This window comes from Saccopteryx leptura, chromosome 2 (genome assembly GCF_036850995.1).
Source record: "Saccopteryx leptura isolate mSacLep1 chromosome 2, mSacLep1_pri_phased_curated, whole genome shotgun sequence".
Classification (NCBI taxonomy): Eukaryota; Metazoa; Chordata; class Mammalia; order Chiroptera; family Emballonuridae; genus Saccopteryx; species Saccopteryx leptura.
The window spans coordinates 106,298,046-106,322,085 of record NC_089504.1 but is presented as its reverse complement, the minus strand read 5'-3'; the positions used below and the strand labels follow the sequence as shown (position 1 = coordinate 106,322,085).

Genomic DNA, 24,040 nt, shown 5'->3' with positions numbered 1-24,040 from the left:
GAGATGACAACAGTTAATAAGATTATATAGGTTTCAGGTGTACAATGCTATGATACACCATCTGCATATTGCATTGTGTGCCCACCACCCAAAGTCAAATCACCTTCTGTCACCATATATTTGATCCCCTTTACCCTTTACTACCCTATCACCTCCTTTCTCTCTGGTAACCACCAGACTTTTGTCTGTGTCTATGAGTAAAACTGCTCCTTTAAAATGTTTGTTAATTTAAAAAATAAAAAAAAACCCACATTTCAATGGCTGTATTTTTAAAAGGGAAAGATATCTTGAAATTTTTAAAAATATATAATAAACACAGAATGCAGACATGGTGAAATAAACTTTGATCTATTGCTCAATAGTTAACCATATCAATGTTTGTAACATAACCTGAAATCTAAAAATCCAAGGATTACAGTGATAATTTGTCTTCAGCAAGTACATAAACTATATGTGAAATATAAGTTTGGGTTTGGGGACTATAAACAAGTAAAATATCAACTTTCAAAAACAAACAAAGAACAAGGGATGAAGAGAGGCAAATAGAAATTAGACAAAATTAACTTTTATAAAGACAGATCTATGTTAAGTAATTCAAACAAATTAGTTAAGAAACTAAAAACATCAAGAAATAGAAGTTCTAGTTGACACGGTTATAAAAATATGCATTTTCTGTTATATAAAATTATTCAATTCTACCATAGAGAAGAGAGGAGAAAACAAAGAGAATAGATGAAGCTAAACATGAAAGCAAATAGCTTGGTAAACATGTTAGACATAGATAAAGTAGGTGTAGCCTATGCCTGTCAACACAGGAAGAGACGGATTAAGCATCAAATCATCAAATACATCAGAGACACCCAATATTCAGGAGGTCTAATACTGAACCACTCATTGGCAAAATCTATTCTGAAGCACATAAATTAAAGCCATGGCTGCCCAATAGATTATTGGGGAGTTAGAGCCTTTGAACAAAGATGTGTCATTAGAGATTAAAGCTAAGATCATCTCTTACTCCCAATTACTATGCCTGGATGTGAAAGTTGTGAAGAAGGCTGATAGGAAGAATGTAATTAATTCATTTGAAATAGAGTGTTAGTGGAAGGCTGTACAGATACCCTGGACCAAAAAAGAAAAAAAGTGGGTTTTAGAGATAATTAAGCCTGAACCATGGCTAAAGGCAAACAAACAAACAAACAAACAAACACTAAATCTATCCTACTTCGAGCACATCATGAGAAGACAGGGTTCTTAGACAAGACAATAATTCTGGAAAAAACTAGAAGGCAGCAGGAAAAGAGAAAGACCAAATATGAGATAGATTGATTTATAATAGAAGCCATAGAATGAGTCAACAGAAGCTGAGGAGGACTATTGAGGAAAGACACTGTAGACATTACTCTGTTCATAGAGTCACCAGAAGTTAGAGCCAATTCAATGGCATATAGCACATCAATTTTGACTAGGTATATAGAGTATTTGCGTATTGGCTCCAGATACCTTCCATCTCCTGAAATCCCCCAATTCTAGTCCTTATAACTATTGTAAGTGGAGTAGACTAAAGGGTAAGGGAGAAAGACAGGATATATGAGCATTGTATAACTCAAGACTTGGATGGTATGGTTTCTCTACCCAACTTTTACCCTATCGTAAGTGTGCTAACCTAGTTACTCCATCTTTTCCCCTTTGCTTCTTGCTGTGTATTTTTAAATAATGAAATAGACCATGGGTTTCAAGCATTTTGATTAGACTTAAACCATCACTTCTGTGACCCCCTTTACTACTCTACCTTCACCTTTCTCTCTGGTAATTACCGTACTGTTGACTGTGTCTATGAATAAAACTGCTCCTTTAAAAAGTCTGTTAATTAAAGAAAAAAAACTGGAAAGGATGTATTTTTAAAGGAAAAAGTTATCTTGAAATTGAAGAAATATATAATAAATACAGAATGCAGACATGATGATATAAACTCGGATCTATTGCTCAATAGTTAACCATATCAATGTTTGTAATATAACATAAAATCTAAAAATTCAAGGATTTTAGTGAGTGATAGTTTTTCTTCAGTGGATACATAAATTACATGTAAGAATATAGATTTGGATTTGGGGACTATAAATAAGTAAAATGCCAACTTTCAAAAATAAACAAAGAACAAGGGATAAACAGAAGCAAATAGAAATTAGAGGAAATTAAACTCTGTCCTAGAGGGCAGAGCTCTGTACATGGCAGTACGCATGAAAACTACCATTGCATCTTTATTTCCCAGTGTGACAGTATGCAGCTCCAAATCTCAGTCAACAGCTATCAGCACTTCCTCTTTTAGTCACTCCATTAGAAAAAAACAGCTATTGATGGTGCCTGTTTTGGCTACTCTAGTACACAAAATGTAAGTTACCCTGCAGGTGGGCAAATAAACACTCAAACACTCCTCTAAATTAGTTTGTCCTAGTTTTTTTTTTTCACTGAAGACCATTCTTTTATTATTCACTATAAGGAGCTCAGAATAAACATTTTTTTATCATGTAAATCCCTGCTAGAAGGGCCAGGATTTGGTTCATAAGCATGTGACCTTGGGCAAAGAGATTAATTTCTCTTTGGTTTTTTTCTTTTTAAAAAGAAGATAATTATATAACATACTTGGTAATGAGATCACTCATTTAAAGCATTTCCACACAGAGCCTGCTGCCTTTTCTTCAGAGTGAAAAGATGGCTAAACAATGGCTAACAGTTTACAAAGTAAGACATTTACATATTTTCTTTCTATATTCTAAAAGCACCAGTTCTTGAATCTATCTTGTCAAACATCCTAAATCGCATAATAGTTTACACTTAAATAGAGGAAATGAAAATTCTATTTACATGGTTTAATAAAAAGAACATAATTATATGGTAAAATTACATAGCAAGGCTTTACCAATCACATCTAGCCCACATCATAAAATCAGGATAATCAGGTATATAATGCATATGATTTAAAAGTTTCATATTCTATGCAATTTAAACATATTATAACTTTCAATATTTTTCTATTACTTAATAGTCTCAAAACTAACATGTATTGTCTAAAGGCAAAATTGTCTGAGTTGAAAAGTGTAAAATATGTGTATGTCTGATTAAACAACTTTTTTTCTCTGAACTGGTAGAAAAACTATGGAATAAATATGTTTGTACAGTGGTGGTTATTTGTCACAGTAGGCTCTGACATAAGTATTAACACACCAACTATTTTAGACAATATGTCATAACCAGCCAGTTGGAGGGCAGTAACAAAATACTTGGCTAACTACTGTATAGTAGAGACATCTGTTTAGCTTAGCAAGCTAGTAACACCAGATACTACTGTAATTTGGATCATCTGAATATCACAATTCATTTAGTTTTTAAAAGATGTAAACAACTTTGAAAAATCATTTTAGATATCCTAAACATTTTAAATATTAGTTATACATAGCATGGAAAAATATTTATGTAGTATTTTCAGTGACAGCGCCAATATAGACATAATACTGTATTATGTTTATATTTTTAAACTAATATAATACAAATTTTACATTATGTAATATTGCACTATATACAATTTTTGTTCATACAGAAAACAAAAACAAGCAAAGTATGTTTTATTGAGGCAACATGTAGATGGATGATTCTTTTCCTCAATCAAAAGTTAAATATAATACTTATTTGTATAGAGAATTTATTATCTACTAGACACTGTCCATTAAGTGTTTCACTGGCATTATTTTAATCTCTAAATCAACCTTATAAGGTAATATTAGTTCCACTTTATGAACTAGTTAATTGAGACTTAGAGAAGTTATATAACTTTCCTAGGTTAACTATCAGCAAGTGGCAGAACTGGACCTAAAATTTGGATCTAACATCAAACCCTGCATTTGTAAGTACTTTAATTTTTGTAATCAAAAAGTTTACTTTATATATCCTGCACTTTGCTCATTGCTCTTATTTGTGAATAGTACTCTATCCCGTTTTTCTGGGAAATAGAGTGACAACTCATTCTGATTTGTCTGGGATTTCCCCAGCTTTAGAGTATAAATTGATCCTCCTGGGACCCACCTTAAGCAAACCTATGCCAGCCTGTTGGTAACCCACCAGGAAGCGATACTTAACCTGGAAAGAATCTACTGGTTCACAAATTTCACTCTCACAATTCGTAAATCCTAGTGAAAATAGGGAAGATGAGGAATTATGAAGAGAACTTCATTTTTAAGCACCAAGGAATGTTTCTCAGGTAGAAGAGCACTCATTGTCTTTATCCCTGGAAATTATGGCGAGAAACTAAGAAAGGAACAGCAAGCAGCCTTCTTAAGTAGTAGCATTTTGCAGCTAGTATGTGAACCGAACACAGGTTTTTGTGGAAGTTCTACCCCCAAATGGAAGGGCATTAGAGGTGAGAGCAAAGAGCAAAAAATATATTTCTTGGGAGATCTGCAGAGCAGCCTCCCTGTTTCCTCCTGCGCCTGTCACAGGCTCATTTCTTCGGAACAGAAAAGGGCGGCTGCACCGCTGCCTCATTTCTCCGCATAACTTCTCACCGCCACGGTCTGCCAGGGATTTGTCTTTAAAACCTCTCCTTTTTCCTCTGCTTGGCTTGTGCCCCTCCCCCAGCGTCTCTGAAGTGACTGGAATGTTCTGTCAGTCTAAGCACAAAACTATTTTTACCACAGTGCTTGGGAATCTCTGGGCACAAACTGTCGGCAGATTAGGTAAATTACAGGTGCACAGGTTCATGTTACTCTTTAGCTGCCACAAGTGTAAAGCGTTCGTCTGACTCGTCAGAATTTTCCCTTTCAGTTAGCGGGCCCTCCTCCACCTTCGATTCCCTGCTCGCTGGCCTTGCTGGTTGATCCTTCTTCCACCTGAAGGATAGATTAGTTTCTGCTCAGTTTCTTTTTCTCCTTCCCCTAAGCCCCTCTTTCTTCTAACACTTTTCTCTCTTCTCTCTCTTTCCAGTACTGAAGGAAGGGTCATCACTTTTCTGTCCAGGCCTCGATTCTACTTGCTTAGTTATAACTGAAACTGCTTTCTCTGAATAGTCCTATCTGTTAGATGTTAACTCACCAAAGTCTCTTTGCCAGGTTCTGACAAACCCTCATCCGTGTCTGTTTCTTCCTGGAGCACCCTCTTACTGTCACTGTTTCAATCCACAGGCTTGTGAAGAAGCTTCACCTTTGCTCCCTAGAAATACCAACCCAACATCTCAGGAACTTCTGTTCCCTTTCCCAAGCTTCCCATTCATGCCAAACTCTTCACTGTTACACACTTGTGTAGAACCACATTCTTTTTTTTTTTTTTTTTTTTTTTTTCTTAAGCTGGAAACAGGGAGAGACAGTCAGACAGACTCCCGCATGCGCCCGACCGGGATCCACCCGGCACGCCCACCAGGGGCGATGCTCTGCCCACCAGGGGGCGATGCTCTGCCCCTCTGGGGTGTCGCTCTGCCACTCTAGCGCCTGGGGCAGAGGCCAAGGAGCCATCCCCAGCGTCCGGGCCATCTTTGCTCCAATGGAGCCTCGGCTGCGGGAGGGGAAGAGAGAGACAGAGAGGAAGGAGGGGGGGTGGAGAAGCAAATGGGCGCCTCTCCTATGTGCCCTGGCCGGGAATCGAACCCGGGTCCCTCGCACGCCAGGCCGACGCTCTACCGCTGAGCCAACCGGCCAGGGCCTAGAACCACATTCTTTTCCTCCAAAGTCCCTAGCTCAGTTATTTCTTTGTGTGATTTTTAAATTAGTGTCTGTCCCCCAGTAAATTGGAAATGTATTGAGGGCATAAATACCTGAAACACAATGAAGTCACTAGTTTCACTATTTTTGCTTTCATTATAATATTAATTTTATTATAAATTTCTAATTTATTATAAACACCTGTCTCACCAAATCTAGGTATTTTATTAAATTCACTAGGGCTATTTTCAATCAGAGGTCTTATGAATTTAGTAGGGGAAGAATGGAAATGAACATTTGTTGAGTTATTCCATGTCACAGTTAAACATATTGTTTCATTTTATGCTAAAAACAAGCCTGTGATGTATGTGATCTCTTGTAAAACTGAAGCTTGGAACATACAAGAAAGAATGGCTAGGACTTTCATTCTGTCTTACTCCAAAGCTCTGTTTTTCCATCACATACAGCACTTTTCCAAAGGCTGAGAGTTAAAATGCACCACTGACTGAAAGAGCCACAGTTCTTTCCCTCCAGCTCCTTCTCAAGGAGAGAACCAAGAGCCAGACCTATTCAACCTTTTGTGGAAATGGTGGGAAAAAATGCATTCACAAATAACTAAGTATGAAGCAAGAATAATCGGGTGGCAAACTATTTGAGAACTCAGTTCTATCACTCACCTAGTTTCAGATTTTGTTATGAATGAATCTAGGCTCCCAAAGTGATTTATTGATACTTAATATTATTATCATCTTATTATTGCCTACTTTTCCTGCAATATGTAAAAATACATTTGAATTATTTAAAGCCTGGGGTATTTCAGTTTTCACAAACTTGTTTTGACCACTTGTCAAGGTCTGTGGCTCTCAAGTTCTACTGAGAAATAATGTAATTGCAATTACAGGCATCTCATATTTTGCAAACAGTTTGAGCTCCAAGAGTTCACTAGCTTGTTGTTTGGAATCATTGTGTATTTTCCCATTACCTAATCTAATAAAGGACGGTTATTTCTCAAGCTGGCATTTCCTTTTTCTCTCCTCTCATTCTCACCTCAAAACAACACAAGAGAGAAATGTCTTTTTAGCCCAAGATGAACACCACCACTAATTTTACTGGCCTAAGTTTTACAGAATGTTGGTAAAGGGGCTTTGTAACATTTTTTTAAAATTTTCCATTTAGCACTGGCCGGTTGGCTCAGCGGTGGAGCGTCGGCCTGGCGTGCGGGAGACCCGAGTTTGATTCCCGGCCAGGGCACATAGGAGAAGTGCCCATTTGCTTCTCCACCCCCGCCCCCTCCCGCAGCCAGGACTCCATTGGAGCGAGGATGGCCCGGGCGCTGGGGATGGCTCCTTGGCCTCTGCCCCAGGCACTAGAGTGGCTCTGGTCGCGGCAGAGTGACGCCCCAGAGAGGCAGAGCATCGCCCCCTGGTGGGCAGAGCATCGCCCCTGGTGGGCGTGCCGGGTGGATCCCGGTCGGGCGCATGCGGGAGTCTGTCTGACTGTCTCTCCCCGTTTCCAGCTTCAGAAAAATACAAAAAAAAAAAAAAAAAAAAAAAATTCCATTTATTTGAGAGAATGAGGAAGCAAGAGAGATAAACAGGGAGAGAAAGAGAGAGAGAGAAGCATCAATCCATTGTTCCATTTAGTTGTGCACTCACTGATTGCTTCTTGAATGTGCACTGATTAGGATTGAACCCACAACCTCCAGGGTGCTGGGGGGGGGGGTTCTATCCACTGAGCAATGCAGCTATGACTTAAGGGGCTTTGTAAATTAGTAAGAAATGATAATTCAATAGTGAAGGTTGAATAAACACAGGAAATGCCACATCAGTCTGAGAGGTTACTTTTTTGATCAGCACCTCCGAGATTTTTTCTACTGTTTTCTAGAATCTTCTTTTTCTACATTTTGAACTCACTGTTTCTCCAGTGGTGACACTTGAATGAGTTAAAAATAAAAAAGAAAGAGCACACTTTCTTATTATTTAGCATTCATGATGTGCAGACTCTCACATCTATCTGTTACATCTTAAAATCAATGGTGAGTCTAAGAATGGTACCACCTTAAATAATAAATACTTCTATTATCCAAGCAACATAATTTCTTAGTAGGACTATTTTTCCTGTCTCATTTTTCTCTATAACTAATTTCAGCAATAAGAGTACCTTTATAGAGTATGCAACATTTTTGAAGTGATTTCACATTTTTAAAAACTTCATGTTTATCACGGCCTATAAGAATAGTCTGTCTTTTGTTGTTCTATTAATTTTATGGTTCAAAAAAAACCCCTGAGAATTTGAGATGTTAGGATTGACTAAATTCTCACAGGCCCCAACTGATTAGAATCTAGCCCATGCATACCCTAATTCCAGGGCTATTCTCCCCCCCCCTTTTTTTGAGATACTTCCCCCTTTTTTTTATATCTTACTCAATTTCACTCATATTTCTGCATTCAAACTCCAAGAGAAAAGGAATCATTTTTTACTGCTTTATCCTCAGCATCCAGGACACTATCTGGCTTTTAGAAGGTACCCACAAAATGTTGAATAAATGTCAGTTATTATCTTAGTAACCTTTGCAATTATGCTATACAATTTTATTAGTCAAATATGATTTTTTCAAGTTATTTATCTCCACAATATAAAATGTAGTATATAATATGTGGTTAAGAACATAGACTAAGTTTCCACAATGGATGTCAGACAATACCCGGAGTTGTTAAAGCCTCCAATCTGCAGTCTTAACTGCTGACAATACCACAACCAGCGGGCTGGTAAAAATAGGAGAAAATATCAGAAATGAGGTATTGACTTCTTCTTATTCTTTCCTGTGCTTCCTACTTCTCCAAAAACCTAAGGATGATTCTCAAATTTGATAGGAATTATTCAACTGCACAAAAACAACAAAAAAAAAAATCCCAAATGTCAATGTAATGCCTCAAATCTGTGACTCAATAGAAAGAGACATGAAGAATCACCTTCTAGAATAAGTGACTTGACTCAAAAATGTAGCTAGTTCCTATGTTGTCTGACCACTGATTTCTAGCATTGTCTTCACTCTTTTCACTTAGGAAAATGACGTCATATTGAACATGGCTTATAATTGTCACTGCTTGGGGTAGAATAGAAAGACCTTTGGTTTTCATCTAGTTTTTCAGGCACTGATTATAAAGGCCAAAACCAAAGGGGACTGCATTCCAAAGACCACTTATAGGTGGAGTGGGTCCTTCCAAAATTCTAAAAGAAAAAAACAAAAAGGAAAGCAGAGAGAAATAAAAGGAACAACAAGAAAAGAAAGAGTACAATAACAAACAAGAATAAAAGAAGAGCCTCTGCAATAGCTGTGCTTTATTTCCTTCATAAAAAATGGGCTTAGCCTTGACACAGCCTTACGCACTCACGTTCATCAAGCAGTTAGCATAGGCTATATGCTTCACATGCCTATCATTTGATTGCGTCTTTACAAAAATTCTAGGAGGCAACCACTATTATCTTGAAGAAATTGAGATCTAGTACTTTCCTATACACACACAAACAGAAATGAACTAAGCTAGGACTTGAAGGGAGTCCTTTGAATCTAGGGTCTCCCAACCACCATACTTGTGTGTCTTGGACTACAGGGAAGCTGCAATTAAAAATTCTATTGCCTTGCTTGTGCCTCATCTGATTCCTACGAAACAAGTAATGTGGAGTTAATGGAGAGCAAGTACACCAATGAAAACGCTATGAGCACGATGTGCAGAACAGAGGCCATAACAGAGGCACCTGGAGTCAGGGCCACATGGAATCCTGAAACATCATCTAGCTTTAGTGTGAGTCTTGTTTCCTCTAAAAACTATTTTTAAACAGAAGTTATTACCTGTTTTGCATTCACATCCTTTGTTCCACCCCTTACCTCATAGGTTCCACCATGAAGAGGTACAGAATTCAGATCTTGATTACCTACTCAAAAAAAAAAAAAAAGCAAAAGAAGAAATCTGAGCACCCTCCAGTCACTGCGTTCAGCTCCCAAATTATCTTCAGTCTTATTTAAAAGAAGGGAAAGAGATTTACCTGATGCTACTGAGGCTGCAGCCTGAACGTCATGCAAAACCTTTGAAGGACTGTAATGGTTTTTAATAACATCTTTTTGACAGACAGGAGAGAAAAGAACTGAACCACTGTGCAAATATTAAGCAGCCTATTTTGGAGCAATGGCTATTGCCTTTGAAATCTTTCATCATGGGTCTATACTTAGAATTCAGAGGAGCCTGGGGGAGGGGTATGGGGTAGTGTTAATCCCCAGTTGTTTTGAAGTTGTCCTGTAAGTAGGTTAGCATCTAAACTGTCCCAAATGGAAGCATTCAATGCTAAGTTTAAATTGGGCCTTTCTCTCTATATTTTGTTTTAAACTTTTCGGCATATAAATTGTCACATCATCCTGGGAGTGACATTTCTAAGTTTTCTTTCAAACTAGATGTTCTAAGAACCCTGGCTGTAACCACATTGGGAGACTGATGCTCCATGACACTTAATGTTGGATTGAGTTTCAGGAGCTACTATATATAAAGCTGGGGTGACTTATGTCACCGCACTAATTAAATGCCATCTGCGTGGTTCTTCTGGGTTTTTGAGCCCATCACCCAGTTCAGACCGAGTCAGAGGCCAAGGAGGAGAACATGATGATGGACCTTTTTGAAACTGGCTCCTACTTCTTTTACTTGGACGGGGAAAATGTTACCCTGCAGCCATTAGAAGTGGCAGAAGGCTCTCCTTTGTATCCAGGGAGTGATGGTACCCTATCCCCTTGCCAGGACCAAATGCCCCCTGAAGCTGGGAGCGACAGCAGCGGTGAGGAACATGTCCTGGCGCCCCCAGGCCTACAGCCTCCCCACTGTCCAGGCCAATGCCTGATCTGGGCTTGCAAGACCTGCAAGAGAAAATCTGCCCCCACCGACAGACGGAAAGCCGCCACCCTGCGCGAGAGGAGGCGGCTAAAGAAAATCAATGAGGCCTTCGAGGCCCTGAAGCGGCGGACTGTGGCCAACCCCAACCAGAGGCTGCCCAAAGTGGAGATTTTACGGAGCGCCATCAACTACATTGAGCGGCTGCAGGACCTGTTGCACCGGCTGGATCAGCAGGAGAAAATGCAGGAGCTAGGGGTGGACCCCTTCAACTACAGACCCAAGCAAGAGAACGTAAGCCCAGATGCTGCCCGGGTCGGGGAATGCACAGTCTGATTAGACGCTTTCTTTGGGGCTTTAACATCCAGCTGGTTGGTCTCCTTTCCCGTCCCCATTCTACTCCCCCCCCCCGCCCCCGCTCCTTCTGTAGTGAACCCCCAGTGACCCGTGGGCGCCGGGTGCCTGCAATCGGCAGGAAATGAGCACCTGGCTCGAAGAAGCAGGGGAGCCGTCTCCACGAAGGCACCCCCAACCCCCCGGAACCGAGGTTTCTCTCCTAATCTGCTGGCTTGGTTTTCCTCCAGCTCGAGGGTGCGGATTTCCTGCGCACCTGCAGCTCCCAGTGGCCAAGTGCTTCGGATCATTCCAGGGGGCTCGTGATAAATGCTAAGGAAGGTAAAGTAAAAGAAAGGGCACTGGGCTGTGCTAGGGAACACCCCGGGAGGGGGCTGGGTGGTTCCTCGGGGCAGGAAAGGCTCAGAGCTAGAGCAGGGACGCACCCTGGGCGCAATGCGCTCCTTTCGCGAGGGGACCCTGAGCTCCCTGGTTGCCCTAAGAGGCCTGGAGCAGGACGCGGAGCTGTCTCTTCCTTCCTTGGGTGCTATATGTGTGTGTGTGTGTTTTCTGCACTCAGGAGGGGCAAGCATCGATTCGTCGGCCTCGAGCAGCCTTCGGTGCCTTTCTTCCATCGTGGACAGTATTTCCTCGGAGGAATGCAAGCTCCCCTGCGTGGAGGAGGTGGTGGAGAAGTAACTCGGAGCTGGTGTTCGCGGTGTGCACCGCAGCAGGAAGATCTCACCCTCCCTTCTTCACCTAATCCTTTGGATTAGATCACATTACATTAACGTTGAGAAACCCAGACGCAGGACTTTATGAAGGGGAGACATTCACAAAGAAACTTCTCCGAAACAGTTGTGCACGCTCAGAAGTAAAAGTCCTTTGGTTTGGGGCTTTAGTTTTTTGGAACAGGAAATGACTTAGGTCTAGTAGCCTTTCTTTCTTTGTGTTTGGTTGGTTTTTGTAATATATTTACTTTTATTTACTGTGATTTTTTTTTTTTTTTGCCATCATCAAAAGAAGTTCATTCCTGTCTGAAACAAAGTGGGAACGCTGCATTTAAATGTTAATGGTATTTAATATATTTTTGTAAATAATCCTAGTACTTTCATTTTATATGTAAACCTAAGAAGTATATTTTAAATGTAAAGAGGCAGATGTATTGTAAAACAATGTGAGAGGATCCTGGTATTGTAATATTAAAAGATAACTTTCTAAATGAATAAAGTTGGTCATATTTTGAGTCAGCTGAAAATATATGTTTGAAACATATATACATAAAGAGAGCCATATCCTAATTTAGACACCACACACCAGCCCGTATATTTGGGTGTTTCTTAAAGGCTAATTTAAAGGGAGGAAATTAGGTTGTTTTCCTATGTCTGAATTAAACTCTTCACTTTTCTACAAGGGAGGAATATCCAGGAGAAAGCTGCCCTTTTCGCTCCCATCAGCATACTTTCTCTTTCTGTTTTAACTGTCCTCCACCTGGAGCTTTAGATGAGATTTGCTTCCCCAAAGTTAACACTTGAATTTTCAATCCAGTAAAAATCTCATTGTTACACGAAATTGCCCACAAAAACTCTCTGCTTATTTTTCTAAAAAATCTTCAGCTAATTTAGCCCCAATTACTCTCCCTCTTTGACTTTGCAGGCCCAGCCCGCGGCTCTCACTGAAGAAGCATTTCATCTGGAGTCCCCGAGGGCTGCCCTGCCCTCCCAGCCAGGACTCCCTCCCCGGTTTTCTTGAACTAGACCGGTGACTTGAAGACTGGAATGTCCTCAAGGCCTCGTGTGGCCTGGATTAGTTTTCCAAAAAGAAAGATAAAAGAAGAGGACAATCTGTCTGTTGAGGTGGGGCAGGTTTCCTTGGAGAAAAGGCTGCTGCCCCAGGGATGGAAGGGTTAAATGGCTGAGGGCAAAGGACAACAACAACACACATGAAACCTCTTAGCTGGGCCAAATAGCAAAGCCCCAGAGAGGCCTGCAGCCCCAGGAGCTCCTCGGGGTGAGGGTTTTACAACGTGTGCCAGGTTGTTTATCCTGTGACCTCAGGCAGAAATGACCACCAAGAATCCAAGTGCAGAGGAGAGCAGAGGAGAGGGGCTCGCCATTTCTTCGGAACTGCCGCTTCTCTTCCATTCTGTAAATGGCATGTTCCGTTTGACTCCCTTTCCCCATTTCTCCTTTCCCTCTTTTTCCAGTCACTGCTAGTCCTCTGGTGAAAACTGTAAAATTCAAATCGTGTTCAGTATTCCCCAGCCCAAACTTGCATCCTAACACTCCACTCTGGACCTTTCTGTTGCACAATACAAGCTCTAGAACTGCCACAGGCAGCGCCCCCTTCAGGTGCTGGGCTATATCTTGCCCCTTTTCCATCTCAAAAAGCCTGTTCCTGGTAATAATCAAATACTTTGTTTTTTTGAGCATCTGAAGAATTCTTTCTCCTAGCATACTTTTAAAATACAGAAAGTTTCACAGAGGAAACTGACATTGATAATCCCTCTCAAAGGTTTGAGAAGAGCAGTTGGGGGTGTTAGTGGATGCAAAATGCCTTATTGGGTGCTGACAACCTAGACTGAATCTGGTCTTCTACTGAGTAGTCCTGAGTTGTAACCACTCCTCTCTTCATCCATTTGTTCATTTATAAAATAGTAGGGGCCCTGGCCGGTTGGCTCAGTGGTAGAGCGTCGGCCTGGCGTGCAGGAGTCCCGGGTTCGATTCCCAGCCAGGGCACACAGGAGAGGCGTCCATCTGCTTCTCCACCCCTCCCCCTCTCCTTCCTCTCTGTCTCTCTCTTCCCCTCCCACAGCCGAGGCTCCATTGGAGCAAAGTTGGCCTGGGAGCTGAGGATGGCTCCGTGGCCTCTGCCTCAGGTGCTAGAATGGCTCTGGTCGCAACAGAGTAACGCCCCTGATGGGCAGAACATCGCCCCCTGGAGGGCATGCTGGGTGGATCCTTGTCGGGCGCATGGGGGAGTCTGACTGCCTTCCCGTTTCCAACTTCAGAAAAAAAATAAAAATAAAAAATAAAATAAAATAAAATAGTAGGGATGACAATAACAGTGCTCTACTCATAGAGTTGTCAAGATTCAGTGAGATAACCCATATAAACTGCTTAGCCAAAAGAGTGCACAAAATAAACACTCAATGTCAACTCTTTTTTTTTTTTTTTTCTGAAGCTGGAAACGGGGAGGCAGTAAGACAGACTCCCACATGCGCCGACCGGGATCCACCCGGCACGCCCACCAGGGGGCGATGCTCTTCCCATCCGGGGCGTCACTCTGTCGAGACCAGAGCCACTCTAGCGCCTGGGGCAGAGGCCAAGGAACCATCCCCAGCGCCCGGGCCATCCTCCACTCCAATGGAGCCTTGGCTGCGGGAGGGGAAGAGAGACAGAGAGGAAGGAGAGGAGGGAGGGGTGGAGAAGCAGATGGGCGCCTCTCCTGTGTGCCCTGGCTGGGAATCGAACCCGAGACTTCCACACGCCGGACCGATGCTCTACCAGCGAGCCAACGGGCCAGGGCCAACTCTCTTTACTTTTCATTAGTAAATATAAATTGAACACCAGGAGGCCTTTCTTCCGCCCAAAGCCACAGTAATGTCAGATCCAGCCTTTGCAATCTCTGGCTGGGGAAAGTATTAATAATAATGAGACCAGCACACACATGAATAAGCCATTTGTAGCATTTTACATATTAACTCATATAATCCTGCAAAAGAAGTACTATTGTCATATCTGTTTTAGAAGAAAGGAATCTTTGGGACAAGGATTTTTTATAAGCAGAGAGCCAGGACTCAGAGCCAGAAAATATCAAAGGCTTCCAGCCTATTCTTCAAAATTAACATGCACCCCCAAAAAAGACACCTTGGGAAATAAAAAGGAACATTTATCATCTATAGAATAATTTGGCTCTTTGACAACTGTTTTCCAAAAGTTCTTTCTCAAGAGTGATTAGATAGTAAACTACCTTAGAGCAGTAATTTAATTTAAAAATAAGTGGGCAAGCATTTCATATATCCAATCACAGCATGTATGAATATGTTGCGTGGTGTTTATAACCGTTAATCATATTTATTAGGTGTCTATAATTTGCTCCTGAAAATCAATAGTTTTTTTTTTAATATGTGTAAATACACACACACACCTATATTTTTAAACATCAGATTCATACCACAATGAAATCAAATATTATAATTGACCGAGTGAACTCATTAACCTTATGAAAGCATATATATTTATAAGATTTGTGTTTTATTCTGCTCAGTAGCAGAATGCTTTTTATAAATTCATGGACTCTACTTGCTGATAGATTTGATTCAGTCTTTGCAAACCAAATCCTCCCTATCTCTCCTAGCTGGGTAACTTGAGAAATTGTTTAGAATAAGTTTCTTTGTTAAATAAAAGCAAATATTTTCCAAAGATTTCACGTGACCTCCGTTGCTGTAGCTGACATTAGTTAGGCTTTCCAATGAAATCCTTGGTGTGTTTGCAATTAAAATATTTTGATTAGATATTAACAATGATAATTTTTACTAAGGCCAAACCCAAAACAAATAGGACCACGGGAACAAAAAAAATCAAGATGTAATAACTTGGTAAAGATAAGCAATTTGCAATTTAAACTGAGCCTCTTCCCAGAGGCAGGCATAAAGTTATCAAGCATAAGCGAATTTTTTTATATTACTACAGAAATAATTTGTTAAACATGAAACATCTGCTTTCTCTAACTTTGATCATCACACCCAAATCACTGAATTTCAAGCCTGAAGATAGTGGAAATCTACTTATGTCTAATATATTTATATATTAATTTTTTAAAATTTTTTTGGTACTTACTCTTGCACATGTTTGGAGGTAGGAGTGTGGAGTGTGGTGCTGCAACTCAATGTTCCCAATTACTCTTGAGACTGACAGACAAGTCTTGGGTTGGTAAACTAACTTCAAGCCTTAACAGATTTTTTTACTTAAAGTTACAATGTATTTATTTGTACTTTCTTTTGGTAATATTTTAGCCCATTGATTCATCTCAAAATCTTCTTCCCAGAACACCATATCTGAAAAACTATTTAAAAAATATTTTAATTTAAACTTTGACTATCTCTTTTCCTCACTTAGTGCATTAGAAAATTAGCGGTAACAGGGTATTTCCTTGAAGAGCCAAGCCATTAACATATTTCTTCAACAAACCCCTCCAGTGACTCCCTTAAATGCAAAAGAATTGTTACAAAAGATGACCGTTTGTCTTAGAGGTTTTATTCTGAAAGAAGCAGTTTTGTAAGCCTAGTTCAGTGTCAGCCTATGATACGGAATGGCTATGCCATGTTGCTGGAACAAAGATAATGTTGCAAGAACTGGCTACTTTCTCTCCTCTCCAGGCTGCTAAAAGTCCTTACTTTGATCTCTCCCGGGAGTCCTCGAATTCAAGCTGAGGCCAATGTCTTCCTCAGCTGTCTTCTCCACAAATTCTTTCAGCAGCTTTGGCAGGTACTAATGTGTTTACTTAGGTGTGCCTGGTTCCCAGCACTAATAACAGCTTAAAATTTTTTAGCACATTGTGAAGTCAAATATAATAAGCAAAAATCTCTAGAACAATTCCCTTTGTCCAAGAGCTGATAAAGGTCTCAGGTTGCCACCAAAGTGAAATGAAGTGGACATATCTTTCCATGTATAGTTGAATCTCCAAAAGAGAGAAGCATGCAGAATCCTAAGGTCAGCAAATTTTACTAGAAAGGGAAGCTCTGAGCATCATTTTGCTGGTGTGGTCTGTTCGTCAACACTAGGATTGTTGTCATAATGCTTAAACTAAAATAGGTTCTATAAAAGAAAGAAAGAATGAATGAAAGAAAGAAAGAAAGAAAGAGAAAGAGAGAAAAAGAGAGAGAGAAAAAAGAAAAGGAAAGAAAGAAAGAAAGAAAGAAAAAAGAAAGAAAGAAAGAAAGAAAGAAAGAAAGAAAGAAAGAAAGAAAGAAAGAAAAAAAGAGAGAAAGAAAGAAAGAAAAGGTTTATGATTACTTAAGGGTCTAGGAAATTAAAACCTGCTTATAATTCTATCTTGTAAGAAAATCAAACATATACAATCAGTTTCAGGGTTACAAACAAGATAGGTTCTGTAGGTTTGAAAATGTTCAAGTATATGCGTAGGAAGGTAAACATAAATACTATGTTAAGACAACCATCTGTCTAAGCTGTATTTAATAGATACATGTACCTGTTTCAATGTACATACAAATTCACCTTAGGAACAGACCTACAGAACCCATCTCATTTGTAACTTGGGGACTCCCTATATTTATTTTTATTAAGAATGTAAAATTAAAAATTAAATTATGTATCTACTTCACCAGAATCTTGGTGGACATTCATTTATAACATTCTTCCCCTCATTAGCCTGTTCTGAGACTTTCCTAGCAGTGTTGGGACATCATTTCTAACAACCTGTTTACATATTGAATACGTATGAGTTTTCTCTGCATGTGAGAAGTTCACTGCTCTGGAGAAATAGTGGAAAACAGATTGTACTTTTATTCTGTTCTATGAGAAACAAAAGCCATAATCTGTTGATTTTGAGTAAAAGAGAACCCCCAAATAACCAGCAGATCTTTCTCAAATGATTTTAACCCTTTTTCATACATCTCGGGCTGGGTGGGGTGAAATTTTTTTTTTTTTTTTCTCTGTATCGCTCACTCGGTTTTCCATTTTTCTCTCACACTTTCTTTCCTCGGGAAAGAGCAGGGAACCTCTCCTGAATTGAGGGCCCTAGGCATCTGTGAGGCACTGGCTTTCTTTGTACGCTGCCTCCCATTTTTTCCTTTCTCTTCGAGCCTCTGACAACAGTTTAAAAGTTTTGCCTCGTTGTGTGTGTGTGTGTGTGTGTGTGTGTGTGTGTGTGTGTGTGTGTGTTTTGTGTTTTGTTCTTGACTTTGGTGCGCTGAGATTCTATTTTCAGCACTTGAGTCCCAAGGGCCCTCAACCCCAGACCCTGTTTCCCCCTCGCGAGTCCCATTAAGCCCCCGGGCGCTTGTGTTTTCCTGGCTTCTTTAGTTCCACTCGGCCGCGGCACTCTGGCGAATGTGTTTGGAGATCACCTTACCAAAGCAGCACTAACCTCTGAGAACCAAGGCTACCGAGGAGCCCGAGGAGCGACAGTGTCTTCCGGGACCCGGAGTGCAGGCAGAACCGTCCGGACCCAGGTTCTGCGAGTGTCTGCCCTACCGCGCAGAGCGAGCGCCCTGTGCCCGAGCTGGAAGAAAGAGAAAACAGACACAACTCACCTTTAGGAGCGTCAGTTAGACAAAGAAATGCCTAATTTCCAATACTGCGTGGCCTAGGGCAAATTACTACCTACCCGTTGAACTTTGGTTACCCTCCCTAAAAAAATGGATCTAATAGTGAATTAGAGTTCCTGTAGTCTCGTTGGAAGGGGTAAATGAGTGAATACGTGGGGAGACTTGAGAACGTGCTTGGCAAATAGAAAAGTCTTAGTACTTGTTTGCTACAAATATCCCACACTGAGGGACTATGTGTGCGGTGGAAAGAAATCAGCTGAAACACTTGGGGAAGCTTAACTTCTTCCACTTAAACTTTAATGAGCAACTTCATTTGTGCCCAAACCATAAATATGCACATAATTTTGTTTAGCTACAGACAGACAGTGTGCTAACAACGTCTGAACTCTATAGCTAAAGAAAGTGCTGGTATTGCTGCTGGCCAGAACCTTTGGGAGCTGGCTGAAAATCCCTGGGTGAGAATATCTCCCCACTATAGCACTGATCAGAGGCCGCAACGTGCATTAAATTCGAATGTTTTCAGCGGGCGTGGATATAGCCTTCCATCCTGCCTGGGGCCTTAGGAACCTGACCCTTCTATGTGGGGTAGCCCTGGGTACTGTATTCATTTCAAAGGCACCCACTGGTTAATCGTCGTAAATAAGGTGTGGATGGATTTCCCACTGGCTGGACAATTAAGCAGCCCCTGGGTGTGAATGGGAGTCTGATTTTCAAAGGGTGTTGGTAGTGGTGTCTTTGCCTTAAGGGTGATAAAGCATAGAAGAGGGGACTGCAAACAGCACCTCGCAGCGAACCTGAGCACGGACCCTCTCCCACCGCTGCCGGCTGACCCTCTACCTCCGGTGCTTTTCGCAGCCTTCTCTTTGGAGAGCTGATCTCACCTGAAAGGTTAGCACTTCTCTGGCCCCTGCAGACGCAGCGTCAACCAGTCAGGGTTGCCTCATGAAAATAATTTTATGGAACAGGAATAGAAAGGAAAGCTCCACCTTCCCCCAAGTAACTTCAAAGCCACAACACTTACTGTTTTGGATGACCCCTAGGTTGAAATGAGAACAATCCCAATTTTAATAGAGCCTGCGAGTTTTGGTCCAATACCCCAGACTACTTAAATCTGTTTATAAACCTTAAGTAATTGGTTTTTCCTATGGATCAATAGCACCCCCTACCCCCAAGTGATCTGAAGTGGGTTAAGGGCAGAGAAGCATTGACAAAAGCTGATTAGTAGATTCATTCTTGCTTAAATGACAGCATCCCCTCTCGTCTTCCACCCACCAACGTTTCAAAGATCCTGCCACGATTGCTTTTCTGGAAGGCTTTTGTCGCGGAAGTGTGTGAAGTTACTCAGGGTTTGAGCTGGAAATTTTACACGAACTGAGAAGGATTGCTGTACCAGCAGCTGGGACGCATCTGTAACGGTGTTAGTTGGCCTGAGAGCAGAAAAGGAGCGACCCCACAGCCCAGCTTGGCTGTTTAGTCTGTCGAAATGACAGGGCGGAGCAGAGAGAGGGGAAGAAAGGAGACGCGCCACCAGAAAGGGAGTTCGTCTAAAACTTCGTTTCTTCGAATGCAAATCAGAGACTCGTCTGTGCGGATCTTAGGTGCACTCGCGGTCCAGCCAAGGCCTGGTACGAAGGAAGAGGTGCTCAGTCACACGTGCAGAGGGGGAAAGAAAGCAAAGGAGGACTCACCTCCTCACCTGGCCCTTGAGCAACGCAGAGAGAACCCAGAGCTCCCCTCCTACCTCCAATAACATAGGACTTACAAAGTGACAATACGATCAGAACAAAATGGATTTTGTAAACAATCTAGACTCACTCCATGATTGAAAGGGTCACTTCAAGTTTGAACAACTGTTATTCCAGCCAACCTCCCCCCCCCCCCCCGAAAAATCCTGAGATATCTAGAGTTCATGATAAAAGAGAAACAGACACTTAAAACTAAGGTGACTCCTCACGTCCAGGATTGGGAAGGCAGGTCAGTTTTTTGGTGAGTTATATTTATTAATTACTTTTTAAAAAAAATTGTGTGAGCCATGGCACACACACACAAAAAAGTTGAACTTCCTTCGTTTCTATTGCTTGTGACACTCACTCTTTAAAAGAATCCAGAGAGTGCAAGGGAGAGGATTGGGGAACCGTCCCCCGCCCCAGCAGAAATGTTGTAAAACCATTAGCGTCAAAAGGGGCAGTAAACAGCAAATTGTCTCTGGAGAGAAGGCGGAGGTTGGCCCAGACAGCCCCGGCGGGGTTGCGGTGGGATATGCTAATAGTGCCCGGCCACTGGGGCCGGCCTCCCTCCCCCAAGAATATATAAAGAGCCCTAACCCCAGCAAGGCCGACCCAGGCCGCTAGGCGTCTGCCCTTGTTAATTACTGGAGAAACCGACCAGGGAACTCCTCCCGGGGGTTTGCCGGCCCACAGCAGCGCCAGGCTCCAGTTTCGCCCCTCTCCCTGTCGCTGCTGTCCAGGTGCACAGCCTGCCTCACCACAGAGGATGGACATGATGGACGGCTGCCAGTTCTCCCCTTCTGATTACTTCTACGACGGCTCTTGCATCCCGTCCCCTGAGGGCGAGTTTGGGGACGAGTTTGAGCCTCGAGTGGCAGCCTCCTTTGGGGCGCACAAGGTGGAGTTGCAATGCTCAGACGAGGACGAGCACGTGCGTGCACCTCTGGGCCACCACCAGGCCGGCCACTGCCTCATGTGGGCCTGCAAGGCATGCAAGAGAAAGTCCACCACCATGGATAGGAGGAAGGCGGCTACCATGCGCGAGCGGAGACGCCTGAAGAAGGTCAACCAGGCTTTCGAGACCCTCAAGAGGTGCACCACAACCAACCCCAACCAGAGGCTGCCCAAGGTTGAGATCCTCAGGAACGCCATCCGCTACATCGAGAGCCTGCAGGAGCTGCTGCGGGAGCAGGTGGAGAACTACTACAGCACACCGGGACAGAGCTGCTCCGAGCCCACCAGCCCCACCTCCAACTGCTCCGACGGCATGGTAAGTAAGAGACAGCTGTGGTACCTACATGGCCAGCCCCATCGTTTCCAAAATTCCTTATATGTCATTTAAATCGGGTGTGGCAAACAAATATTCAGTGGTTATTTTGTGGGTAATTGGGGGGGAGGGGAGGCAGTAGCTGCAAGAGAAGAGAGGTGCCACATTTTAGAAGGATCCCAGGAGAGAGATGGCTGTTGAACAACAGTACTTCAATTTGACTTCCGGCCATGTTCTAGATCTAGACCCTCGGGGTAGGAAAGAGTTGTCATGTGAAATAGGTGGTTGTGAATGATCTGCCACATGTTTTCTCTATTGCTCAGTTTATTTCCAAAATGTGCCACCAGCGGACCCTGCCATACACTAACATCTAAAGACAACTCGTTGAAGCTCCCACTGCCCCACAGTTTATAACTTAATGAGGGAATGAAAAGAAATGCATGGGCCCCCAGCCCCTGCTCTGCTGAGGTCTGGCTGGAAGGTGATGCTGATGCATTCTTTACAGAGGATGTTAGCTCCAGTGCTGCCAGGTTTCAATGTGTCTTTGCCCTGGGAACTTTCTCTCCCTGCATTAGTGTGGCTTCCTTCTACTCCAATCCATTTTGCATGGTTAACCCAATGCACATTGCTGCTGAAGTCCACCCCCCTCTTCCCTTTGCTGCTGCTTTCCTCTTCCCCAAGCACAGAGATTGACCTCAGTGCCCTTGCGATTTGGTAGAGCTAACCCTTCCTAAATCAAGGCAATGGAGGTGATTGACACTGCTCAATTTAGGAAGCTGGTGGGCAAGCAGTGTTTCACTGTAGAGCAGAGAAATCTTTTGTCAAGACCTGGAAACACATTTCTTCTTTTGTGTTTATGTTACAGCCTGAATGTAACAGCCCTGTCTGGTCCAGAAAGAACAGCGGTTTTGACAGCATCTACTGTCCTGATGTACCAAATGGTAAGAGTTGGAGACTTCAGAGAAGTTTAAAGACTAGTTCAACTTCACAATTCAGCCTGTCAAAGTAGTCTTTCTCCATAGTATTGGGGAAGGTAATGGAAGTGATGGTTCTTATGTGGAGTTCTTGGCAAAGCAAAATACACACACACACACACACACACACACACACACACATTTCTGTTCAAAATCCACCTAACATATGCACACGTACACTTTTGCTTGAAACAGTACTAGAGGGATTTTTCACACCCTACTTTCACCCTCATTAATTGCTAGATATTTGCTGAGGATTCTTACATCAGGCTCTTTCTGACTACCTGATCTCTAGTGTCAAAGGAGCTGACCTACAGTTTAAAGGGCGACAATGTAAACAAGCCTGTATATTTGGGATTTTTAAAAAATGATTTTCTCTTTGTATCCTTAGTATATGCCACAGATAAAAGCTCCTTATCCAGTCTGGATTGCTTATCCAGTATAGTGGATCGGATCACCAACTCAGAGCAACCCGGATTGCCTCTGCAGGACCCGGCCTCTCTCTCCCCGGTTGCCAGCACTGACTCACAGCCTGCAACTCCAGGGGCCTCCAGCTCAAGGCTAATCTATCATGTGCTATGAACTAAAAATTTAATTTCGATCAGTTCTCCCGGGAGGGCCTATGACATAGGAGGAAGGATGCCCAGAGAGTCCAACAGCAAGTTGACATGTATATAAAGATTTCCTTTCAGTTGTAAATTTGTACATATTATCTTGCCACTTTATAAGAAAATGTATTTAACTAAAAAGTGACCATTGCCATTAATACTTATTTCTTTTCTCTTCCTTCCTCTCCCCCTCCCTCCTTTTTTTTATTCATAGTTTTAGATACTTAGATCAAATAATATTATTTCTGATAGGGGCAATTTATTGAAGGTAGCTTGTTGCAATGCTTAACTTATATTTTTATATATATTCCTTATCAAAATATATCTCTGGTGTTTAGACCTATATATTTTTTTCTTCAAAACATTAGAACACCTAGAAATCAGTTACAGGAAAATTTAAATGTATTTAACTTTTTTTCTCTTTAATCCTTTGGTTATATTGTATTAAATAAAAATATAACAATACTGCCTAATGGCATATATTTTTATCTTTTCTTATAAGAAATACATCTTTTAATGTAAGCACAAAATAGTACTTTGTGGATAATTTCAAGATATAAAACGTTTTGAAAATTCCACCATAAATAAAATTGTTTAAATGAAGAAATATTTTGTTTCACAACTTTTTTGAAAGAATAGCCTTAATGGAATTGGCAGTCATTGACATAACAATTTTAAGATAGGATTGAAAATAACTAAACAGTTGGTTTAGAGCATAAATCTGAATGTTTTTACCATCTCATGGGCTCAGATGAGGTCCGGCTGATGTCATAAATGAGAAAGCAAAGCATATTTGCATTTTAATCCTATTTCAAAGGAGCCTGCTAAATAAATTTTTTCCATTAAGTGCTGTATCATATAATGTCAGGCTGTGTATGTGTGTGGAGGAAGATAGGAATTATTCAGGACAACAACAGATATTGTACAAAGAGAATGTATCATATTATATTATTTTAATACCTATAGTACATTAGAAATCATGAGTTAGGTCATGTTAACTTTATCTACTTGCCTGAAAATATCTTGATACATTAATGTATTAATATTGTCAATAAAATATTTAAAGGTATTGAGCTGATTTTTTTGTATTGTTGAAGTGCTAGAATTAGAAAACATACACTGTAAAGTGAAACAGACTACAATTGGCTTCTGTCTTTTCAACAGCCTTTTTGATTTTATTAACCATGTTGTGTGTGTGCATGTGAGAGAGCGAGAAAGAGGGCGAGAGAAAGAGAGCCAGTTGGGCATGCATCTCATTGTTCATCACGAGATGAAAAAT

The 24,040-nt window shown here is 41.5% G+C and overlaps 2 protein-coding genes and 1 long non-coding RNA gene across 3 annotated transcripts in view; 2 read left to right on the top strand and 1 right to left on the bottom strand.

Moving 5' to 3' along the window:
- The window catches only part of LOC136394785 (uncharacterized), a 39,985-nt gene extending 30,359 nt beyond the window's left edge, over positions 1 to 9,626 (bottom strand). Inside the window, exons 1-2 of the long non-coding RNA XR_010749233.1 lie at positions 9,574 to 9,626; positions 5,083 to 5,199 (exon numbers count right to left, since the gene is read on the bottom strand). This is a non-coding gene — a long non-coding RNA (uncharacterized lncRNA). The remainder of the gene's footprint in view (positions 1 to 5,082; positions 5,200 to 9,573) is intronic.
- A 613-nt stretch (positions 9,627 to 10,239) lies between these two features.
- Positions 10,240 to 12,110, top strand: MYF6 (myogenic factor 6). The gene is made up of 3 exons (XM_066365735.1): positions 10,240 to 10,855; positions 11,146 to 11,236; positions 11,475 to 12,110. The coding sequence occupies exons 1-3, from the start codon at positions 10,337 to 10,339 to the stop codon at positions 11,591 to 11,593; spliced, it is 729 nt and encodes a 242-aa protein (XP_066221832.1). The 5' UTR covers positions 10,240 to 10,336; the 3' UTR covers positions 11,594 to 12,110.
- An 8,433-nt stretch (positions 12,111 to 20,543) lies between these two features.
- Positions 20,544 to 23,093, top strand: MYF5 (myogenic factor 5). The gene is made up of 3 exons (XM_066365734.1): positions 20,544 to 21,182; positions 22,045 to 22,120; positions 22,545 to 23,093. The coding sequence occupies exons 1-3, from the start codon at positions 20,679 to 20,681 to the stop codon at positions 22,733 to 22,735; spliced, it is 771 nt and encodes a 256-aa protein (XP_066221831.1). The 5' UTR covers positions 20,544 to 20,678; the 3' UTR covers positions 22,736 to 23,093.
- Positions 23,094 to 24,040: the final 947 nt, after the last annotated feature.

Coding starts and splice junctions, on each gene's coding strand:
- MYF6 (XM_066365735.1), top strand. CDS start 10,337: ATGATGATGGACCTTTTTGAAACTGGCTCCTACTTCTTTTACTTGGAC. Junction 10,856..11,145: donor ACAGACCCAAGCAAGAGAAC/GTAAGCCCAGAT, acceptor GTTTTCCTCCAG/CTCGAGGGTGCGGATTTCCT. Junction 11,237..11,474: donor CGTGATAAATGCTAAGGAAG/GTAAAGTAAAAG, acceptor TTCTGCACTCAG/GAGGGGCAAGCATCGATTCG.
- MYF5 (XM_066365734.1), top strand. CDS start 20,679: ATGGACATGATGGACGGCTGCCAGTTCTCCCCTTCTGATTACTTCTAC. Junction 21,183..22,044: donor CCAACTGCTCCGACGGCATG/GTAAGTAAGAGA, acceptor TTTATGTTACAG/CCTGAATGTAACAGCCCTGT. Junction 22,121..22,544: donor CTGTCCTGATGTACCAAATG/GTAAGAGTTGGA, acceptor TTGTATCCTTAG/TATATGCCACAGATAAAAGC.